The sequence below is a fragment of the Etheostoma cragini genome, chromosome 16 (genome assembly GCF_013103735.1).
Source record: "Etheostoma cragini isolate CJK2018 chromosome 16, CSU_Ecrag_1.0, whole genome shotgun sequence".
Classification (NCBI taxonomy): domain Eukaryota; kingdom Metazoa; phylum Chordata; class Actinopteri; order Perciformes; family Percidae; genus Etheostoma; species Etheostoma cragini.
In genome coordinates this window covers 23410652-23420489 of record NC_048422.1, presented here as the reverse complement: position 1 = coordinate 23420489, position 9838 = coordinate 23410652, and the positions used below count along the sequence as shown (strand labels likewise).

Sequence of the window (9838 nt, the reverse complement as noted above, 5' to 3'; positions counted from 1 at the left end):
GGTCCCCTAATACTGTATCTGAGTCTCTTTATATAGACCTTAGTGGTCCCTAATACTGTATCTGAAGTCTCTTATATAGACCTTAGTGGTCCTGAATTGAAAGTGATCTGAATGCAAGACTTTTACTTGTAACAGGATTATTTTACACCGTAATATTGCTATTTTTCTTCTTCCACCACTGGCAATAAAAGACTAAATATTATTTATAGTTATTATCAAATACTGGTCGATGTGGTCTAGGCTCAAAGAAGGCCACTAAACGTGTTTAGCACATGTAAAAACACAACCCTGGATTGTTTTTCTCGAGATTTCTGTCCCCCTGTAACTTTGTTAACTAGTTAAAGTCAGAAAATCAAAAGCAAAAACATAACTTTCATTATATTATGTCATGAAAAACACAAGATTTCACAACCAGAGGGAGTAGAGAAAAAAACTCCGTCTGAGCCAATGGGTGGAGAGAGATTTCACATGTGGGCGTGACAGACAACTTGAGCAACGAATGGGAAAGCCGTAACCCTGTCAACACGCAGAAGTGGCAAACGCTCGGACCAATCACAGCCCTATGTCAAGGGCCCCCGTAATGAGCGTGAAGGGGGCGCGCGCGCCGGCCGAGCGCGCGCAGAAAGCAGCTACGCAGGAGAGAGGGGCAGAAGCCGAATGGTGGAGCTGAAGATGGCGGATGGAGACAGCGGGAGTGAGCGCGGTGGTAGTAGCGGTGGTGGAGGTGGAGGTGGTGGTGGAGGTGGAGGAGGTTCAGGAGGAGGTGGAGGTGGCGGTGGCGGTGGTGGCGGCGGCGGCTTCCAACACTTCCAGCGGGACCAGGAGACCCAGGAGCTGGCGTCCAAGCGCCTCGACATCCAGAACAAGCGCTTCTATCTGGACGTCAAGCAGAACAGCAAGGGCAGGTTCATCAAGATCGCCGAAGTGGGGGCCGGGGGCTCCAAAAGTCGCCTGACCCTGTCCCTGTCGGTGGCGGCGGAGTTCCGGGACTACCTCGGGGATTTCATCGAGCACTACGCCCAGCTGGGGCCTAGCAGTCCGGAGCAGATCGCGCAGGCCACCGCGGGTGAGGACGGCGGGCCTAGGCGAGCTCTGAAGAGCGAGTTTCTGGTCCGGGAGAACCGCAAATACTACCTGGACTTGAAGGAGAACCAGCGGGGGAGGTTCCTGCGGATCCGGCAGACCGTGAACCGCGGACCGGGTTTTGGAGTCGGGGGCCCCGCGGGCGGCATGCTGTCCGGCCAGACCATAGCCCTTCCGGCCCAGGGACTCATAGAGTTCCGAGACGCCCTCGCCAAGCTCATAGACGACTACGGGGGCGACGACGAGGAGCTGGCCGGGGGCACGGCGGCCGCAGGGGGGTACAGCGAGCTCCCCGAGGGCACCTCCATCATGGTGGACTCCAAGCGCTTCTTTTTCGACGTGGGCTCCAACAAATACGGCGTGTTCCTGCGCGTGAGCGAGGTGAAGCCCAGCTACAGGAACTCTATCACCATCCCGTTCAAAGCCTGGAGCAAGTTCGGCGGAGCCTTCAGCCGGTACGCCGAGGAGATGAAGGAGATCCAGGAGAGGCAGAGGGACAAGGTCTACGAGAGGAGAGACGAGTCCGAGGGGGACGACGTGGACGACGACTGATGAAATAAAAAAAAAAAAAAAAAAGATGAAACAGCTGTTGGGTCCGGTCACGCGACACATCTGCGAGTATAGGGGGTATTTTGCATTAAAAGAGGAGAAAAGAGGCAGAACGTGCATGACAAATCGTGCTGTAATAGCTAAACTAAAGTTTCGTGGCGTTAAAACAAAAATTAAAAAAAAAAAAAAAAAGAGTACACGTGCAGGGAATTATTGGTGTATTATCCTAAAAGTTTGTAGGTTTTGAAGGTCGGAGGGATTGTGTGAATCTCTGAAAGTGGAGAGGACTAAATGTGGGAAATGAGATATCTCATTGGGGGGGGGGGAAGATTGATTTATTGTAAAAATAAAAAAGTAAAATAAAAATAAAATAGGAAAGAGAGAACTTACTAAAACCAGCAAATTGGTTTTTTTTATAACAAACAAATGAAAAAAATGAAAGCCAATGAATGCTTTTCCTATTTCCAGCATAGTTTATATATTTAAACGAGTCAGGAGTCAACCTGTTTAAGATGTTTTCCTTGCTCCAGTTTAAGGAGAGAGAGAGAACTGGCATCCATTGTAATCCTGTCCTGGTCCAGGTCTCTACTCAGTGGGCAGATTTGGGGGGGGGGGGGGGGGGGGGGGGGGGGGGGGGGGGTAATTTTGCAAGTCAGTCAAGGAACGTATAGAAAGATCTGCCATTACTCTGGATGTTAAGCAGTCGGTGTAGCAGCAGATTCAGAGTAAAGGAGCATTGCAGCAGCGTGCATGTTGATCGAAAACATCACCCAAAATATATAAAGATAAAGGGGGGTAGTTACTGAGAGGATTATCTTCTTTTTAAAGCCCAAATAACACGGGCCTTGTGGACTAAACGTAACGCTTTGACTCCAGTAGTCAGTCACGGTGCGGATCAGCCGGGTTTTATGTTATACATACGATCTTGAGCGGTGTTTTCAAAGCATACTTCATGTTGTTTTTGGTTGTTTTCCTCACGCCAGAGCATCCCTGGTGTTTGAGAACAGCAGCCTGGGAAGCCAACGAGTGGGGAGAGGACTGTCTTTAGTACCCCCCCCCCCCCCCCCCCCCCCACCATCCACCACCATGCACCACCCACCAGGGACAACACCTGCACCACACGCGGGACTTTGGAAGACCATTTGCTCCCACGTGTCGCCGTACCAGGGTCCAGATAATATCTGGCTTTGGGACGCTGGAGCTCCTCCGGCCTGCACGCTCTGCCGGACTGCAGAGAGTCACAGGTGGTGTTTTTTTTCCCATCAGCCTCTCTGTTGTCGACCAGCCACGGGCTGTTACATCTGACGTAGCTTCCATCATCCAACACGTGAAGACCCTGGACAGAAACACGCTGATGGATGTCCTTTGTTTTGGTTTTGTTTTGTTTTTTCAAAAAGAGAAACTATATTGAAATGAAATGAAATTCTACGTATAGGAAACATATTACCAAACAAACCAGCAAAAGATATTTTGAAATACTTATAAACGAATATGTATTGTGTAAAGGAAACTTCCAAGTCTAAAAAATTATAATTATAATAATAATAATAATAATAAAAGGTTAATTTCTTAAAACAAAGTTGTGACTCGAACCTCCGGATTATTTTCCGTTTTGTTTTCCTAGAAGAGGAAGTAGAGTGAAAGTTTAACACTTTAATTAAAACTTCTCTAATGCAATACCTGATGTTGTGACTGTATATTTTTAAATCCCTGTATGTGTACTTAAAGATGATCTATTTGTTCTGCAGCCTGATTTTACCAACTGTAAACGGGAAGCAGCCAATGAAATGATTATTTTCCTTATTATTGGTTATTTTCTTGATTTAATTGATGAATCCTTTACACTATAAAAAGTCTGAAAAAGTCAAAATGTCTGCCATAGTTTTCTGAAGTCACTTAAGTTTCCTTTTCTTCCATTGAGTCTTAAAAACCAAAACAAAATCAGTTTCTAATGGTTTAAAACCGAGAAAAACCAGCATAACCTCACATTTTAGAATCTTAAAAGAGCATTTTTTACTTGATATGAACAAATTATTAACACATTATCGAAATATTTGGCGCTACAAGTTCGGCTCATTCAGTTTACGAAATCTTGAGGTTACCGTGAATTACGGGGGGGGGGGGGGGCTGATTTGTCGGAGTGGGCGTGGCCTATGTGTTTCTCCTATTGTTGGCTTAAATTTGCGTGATTCAATGGTCTCGCTTTGCCAGACCCTCCTCCGAAGCACGCTGACGGAGTTTCTGATTGGCCGCACGGCATTCAGGGGGCGGGAGCTCTAATTTAATGGCATTTCTTTAAACCAATCACAATCATCATGGGGTGGTGCTAAACTCCGCACAGAGCCGCTGCAAAATACATTGTGCGAGAGAAAACTCAGATTGGACAGATAGTCTAGCTAGCTGTCTGGATTTACCCTGCAGAGACCTGAGGACCAGGTAACCATAGTCCTCAGATTGGACAGATAGTCTAGCTAGCGGTCTGGTTTTACCCTGCAGAGCTCTGAGGACCAGGTAACCATAGTCCTCAGATTGGACAGATAGTCCAGCTAGCGGTCTGGTTTTACCCTGCAGAGCTCTGAGGACCAGGTAACCATAGTCCTCAGAAACCAGCCGCAGGTTAGAGCGCCGACACAGAGACAGAGGAAGCAATCCCGGAAGTTGAACGTCAAGGATTTAGACTAATGGGACTTGTTTTATTCTAGTGTTGGTCTAAAACGTTGTGAGTCCCTGAGATGGGACAGAATCCAGCAACATCAAATCCACACCAGGATTGTTGTGCTGTCACTGAGAGCTCAGCGGGAGGATTTACGCTCCAAACACACATTTAATTGGTTTAGGGGGCGAGACACAATTATTTTCATGAATCGATTAATCGTTTGATCTGTAAAGTGCAAAAAAACAGTGAAAATGTCCTTAAAGCCCAACACGGCGTCTTCAAATGTCCCGTTTTTTTCTGACTGACTGTTCAAAACTAAAGATATTCAGTTAAAAAATCAACCAAAACAAGTTTATATTCACATTTCAGAAGATGGAGCCCAAAACGTTCTGTCAGTCATGTAACAATTACTCAATTAGTTAACTATTAAATTAATCGTCAACTGTGATTCCAGCTTTTTAAACGTGAATATCTTCTAGTTTCTTTTTCTCTGTGACAGTAAACTGAATATCTTTGAGTTGTGGACAAAAACAAGACATTTGAGGACGTCATCTCGGGCGTCGGATCCATCCTTTTTCACTAAATTCAGATTTTTAACTCGTCTTTTCATCCCCAAAATAATCAGAAGATTTAATCGGCAGCAATGTACATTCTTGTTTACAAAAATGACAGAAACCAGGCGTCAACTATAAAAAAAAAAATCTGTCAATAGACAATCAACAGGGGCGGCTGTGGCTCAGTGGTACAGCGGTTACCTCCAATTGGAGGGTTGGCAGTTTGATTCCTGACCCCGCAGTCCCATGCCGAAGTGCCCTTGAGCAAGACACTACGTCGTGGGAGTGTGTGTGTGTGTGTGTGTGTGGTCTGCCACTGTGTGTTGACGGGCTACATAAATACTGTTCATTTACTTCTTTTTATAGTATTTTTTGTGGGATTTCCCCTTTATTTGATTGGGACGGAGGACAGACAGGAACGTGGGAGAGAGACGGAGGACGACACGCAGCAGAGGGCCGCACGTGGGACTCGAACCCCCGGCCGCTGCAGAGGACTCGGCCTACATGGGGCTCTTACCGGGTGAGCCAGAGGTCGCCCCTAAATCTTATTTTGAGATCAGATTGTGCTGTTAACGCTGCTTTTAATGTTGTACTTTCATCATAAAACCACATATATACATATATATATATGACTCGAACATATAACATATATTTAGTCTGACACAAGAAAAAGTCTTGCATTTATAATCTTGTGTAAAAGTACACTCGTTAGCATAAAAAGTAAGCAAAGTACTCATTACGCAATACAGCTCAGTAACGTGTCACTAATGTTGCAGCTGGCAAAATTAATATTTGTTTAATTAGTTGTTTTTATTTCTTGTCTTAATCTGCAAAGGAACTATAGTCAGATATATGCAGTAGTTACTACGTCGATTTATTAAAATGGAAATACTCCAGCAAAGTAAAAGTACCTCAGAAATGCAGTATTTGAGTCGATGTATACGTGGTTACAGTCCATGCTGAATAGCATCAGTCAGTGTTGTTTTTATATACATATGTTGGATCAGTAATGTCAATAATAACGTTATTGGTTGAAATTGAGAGTCAATGAATCTTTTGATGATTTTGTGGATGAATGGATGAGTAGTTGGGTCTTTAAAATGTCAGAAAATGTTAAAAATGTTGAAAATGTTTCCCAAAAAGCTCAAGCAGCGTCCTCAAATGTCTCGTTTTGTCCACAACTCAAAGATATTAAGTTTATCGTCACAGAGGAGAGAAGAAACTAGAAAATATTCACATTTAACAAGCTGGAATCTGACGTTTTCCTTTTTTTTCATTGTAAAATGACTCAAACTAATTATCAAAACATTTGGTGATTAATCTTTGCAGCTTCAGTTTTGGACAGCGATGATTTATTAAAACATAACGGACATTATTCACAATAAACTGAGAAGTTATGGATCTGGAAATAATTAGCAAATCGTTCGTTTGCTGGCAGCTTTTAACAGGATTTCTTTTTCAAATAGTCGCTCGAGTTCCAGCAGAGTGTGAAGAGCATGTGTTTTACAGTTGCTGTCTACACACACACACGCACACACGTACACACAGACACACACACACACGTACACACACACACACACGCACCCACACACACACACACACGTACACACAGACACACACAGACACACACACACACACACACACACGCACCCACACACACACACACACGTACACACAGACACACACACACACACAGACATACACGCGTACGCACAGACACACATGCACACCCACACACACACGTGTACACACTGACAAACATGCACATACAGACACATGCACGCACACACACACACACACACCCACACACACACACGTGTACACACTGACAAACATGCACATACAGACACACGCGTTCAGACACACTTTCACACACAGACACACATGTACACAATGGCACACATGCGTGCACACACACACACACACACACACACACATGCACACACAGGCGTGACACAGCAGCTGTCCTAAGCGATAATAAAGTCCGTCTGCAGGAAAAAGCTCGACACAACAAGAGCTCGTTCTTCAATTCGGTGACAAATGAAAGCGATGTGCCGGTTGGTCGTGGCCGCTCTTCATCCCTAAAACACACTGATGATGACGAGGAACAGAATAAAGAAAAAGGGACACAGAGACTTCAGGGACGTTGGATCTTCTTCCTCCCATCGTGCTGGTCTCCTGGTCTTGTCCTTCTTCTGCCAGGACCCTTCCTCCCACGGCCGCTCGAGTCATGGAAAGGATTTTGGTCAATATTGGAATCACGATTATTTACCTTCATTACTTCTTGACTTTTGGAAAGATTATTATTATTATTATTCCGTTTATTGAACTTAACTATGCAGTGAAACAGTTAAATAAATCAACAGTGAAAACACATTAAACTGTGATATTTCCCTCATTAAAACACATTGAACTGTGATATTTCCCTCATTAAACACATTGAACTGTGATATTTCCCTCATTAAAACACATTAAACTGTGATATTTCCCTCATTAAAACACATTGAACTGTGATATTTCCCTCATTAAAACACGTTAAACTGTGATATTTCCCTCATTAAAACACATTGAACTGTGATATTTCCCTCATTAAAACACATTGAACTGTGATATTTCCCTCATTAAAACACATTGAACTGTGATATTTCCCTCATTAAAACACATTGAACTGTCATATTTCCCTTAGTAAAACACGTTGAACTGTGATATTTGTGATTGGTATCCTGCTCTGCCTTTGAGAAAATGAAAGCTCAGATGGACCGATCTGGAATCTTCTCCCTTATGACCTCATAAAGGGCAATTGTCCAGATAGGTCCATCTTACCTCCCCTTTCTCTGCTATGCTCGCCCAGAGAAGTTGGCCCACCCATGAGAGGGAGACATCACGGCTTTCAAACGAGCAAAGTGGCAGTTGGTCAAGACCACACCCCCCCACCCCCCAAAAACCCTCTCCCCCTCAAGAGCTGCAGACTCCAAAATGGCACATACTAAGGAAAGCTCATGTGTGACTGGCTCTAGTGGCTGGAGTTCTGCCAAAATCACTATAAAAATTCGGTTAATTGCACAGCCCGACATCCTAGAGACTAAGCTTGAATCTCATTTCTTCATCTCACCCTTTCCTCTCAGTTTTGCACGTTAGGTGAGAGTACGGACTGTCCTAATACTCATTTCTACACCCATGCAGTGTGTATTAAAATATTTATTGCCAACAGACCTAGTAGTGGCCTACACAGATGAGAACATCTGCATCTGCACCGCCATCCAAGTAAACATGAAAGAAATATAAAATATATACAAACATATGACACGCAAACGCCATGCACACACTTGCAGACGCCATCTTGGAAGTTTGTTTAACAGAGTGGTGTCCCATTTCACTTCGGGGGGGGGGGGGGGGGGTTTCACCCCTGGCCCTTACCACCTGGTCTCGAGGGCTAGGGGGAAGGGGGAAGACGGAGAAATGGGATTCTCCTTCAAGAAAACAATGGATTAAATCAAGACAGGACGTTAAACAGCATTAAGATTGGCCTTGGGAGAGATGTTGCATTCATTAAAGTTTCAAAAAATCCGCTAAACAGCTCAACAAATCCACATCAAAAACACACTGAACTGTGAAATGTCCCTTTATACTTTTCCCGGTTGGAATTTTTAGAATTCCCCTTAAAATAACTAATATATTTGAATGTTGGCTAAGTGGGTTAAGCCTTCGGGAGGGGCGAAACGGCGTCATTGGTTACACAAGATAAGAGTTCCCTTGCAAAATAATCATTTTTCTCAATCACATTGTTTTTGTGATCATTAGGAACCGGAATCAAAATCCAGATTTAAACTCGACTAGCTGCCCAGCCTTCCTCCCTCCTCCCCTCGTGCTGACTCCTGTTCTTGTCTCTCTTGTCTTCTACCCGGACCCTTTTCTCCGGCCTCCCTGACGACACCCCGTAGTTTGGTGAATTCGGCAGCTGTTAGGTGCCCATGCGTGCGCTGGTGAGGGGGGGGGGCGGTGCGTGCTGACAGGACACGCCGGCTATTTTAATGCGCGAGGCCACCACCACAGACTTTTGACATTCCTGGTCCAGGAGTCAGCTGTGCCATCAGGACCTCGTCGCCCCGGGGTCGCCGTCCCACAACGGCGGGATTGTGCTGAGATCTGCTCACAAGTGGCGCGCACGAGGTCCTCTGCTGCGTGCACGCAGGTACTACACATGTAGTCATGAGATGTGTTCTGTTCATGATAGGAAGCCTTGTGTCCGTCGATTCAGTCTCAAAGCAGCCATTGTGGTAGCTTGTTATTAAAATCCATAATTGTTTTTATTGCCTTGTATGAGCTGCAACAAGTTAAAATACTGAGTAGATCTACTCAAGTACTGCATGTACAGTAGTATAGTACTATAGTATAGTATAGTACTATAGCATCGTGATACGTGATTATGTCTAAATTGCAATATTGTTATGTATGCTTGTAATTTTCCAACTTCAAGTTTTTCCCAATTTCAATTTATTTATGTCCTTAAAAGGAAACGTCAACATCTTGTCTGTTCATCTCACTTCAGTTTTATTGCTGCAAAATTGGGATTGTTGCAGAAAAACCGACCAACACATATATAACAGTCTATAATAGTCTGGGTGCAGTAAGCGTCATGGCTGAGGGTCAAATGGAGCCGACAGACATGTTGATGATTGTTTAAAATATATCTTTATTCTACCTAAAGTTGCCCGGTCCACTGCTTTGTTCCAGACTCAAATATCTCAACAACTAATAGATGACAGATGTGACTTTTTCTTCAGACATTCGTGGTACCCAGCTGATTAATCCTCCTGATTTTAATGATCCCCGGACGTTTTCTTCAGTGCCAACAGTACGTCATCTACAAAAATAGCATAATAAAATGTACAGTCTTTTACAAAGGTGATTAGACTCCATCGTTACCCTAATAGTTCATTAATAGTTAAGGGACAGGTCAGCTGGAGTAGATGACTGGAGCTGAAGGGGGGGGGGG

The 9838-nt window shown here is 44.3% G+C and overlaps 1 protein-coding gene across 2 annotated transcripts; it reads left to right on the top strand.

Moving 5' to 3' along the window:
• Positions 1-600: 600 nt before the first annotated feature.
• On the top strand, positions 601-2053 carry purbb (purine-rich element binding protein Bb). Of its 2 annotated transcripts, none has more exons than XM_034896174.1 (2): positions 601-732; positions 790-2053. In XM_034896174.1, exons 1-2 carry the CDS (start codon positions 658-660, stop codon positions 1633-1635), a joined length of 921 nt encoding a protein of 306 aa, XP_034752065.1. In that variant the 5' UTR covers positions 601-657; the 3' UTR covers positions 1636-2053. The 2 variants fall into 2 exon arrangements, with proteins under 2 accessions (XP_034752065.1, XP_034752066.1); XM_034896175.1 differs by having other exon boundaries at positions 603-729; positions 793-2053.
• Positions 2054-9838: the final 7785 nt, after the last annotated feature.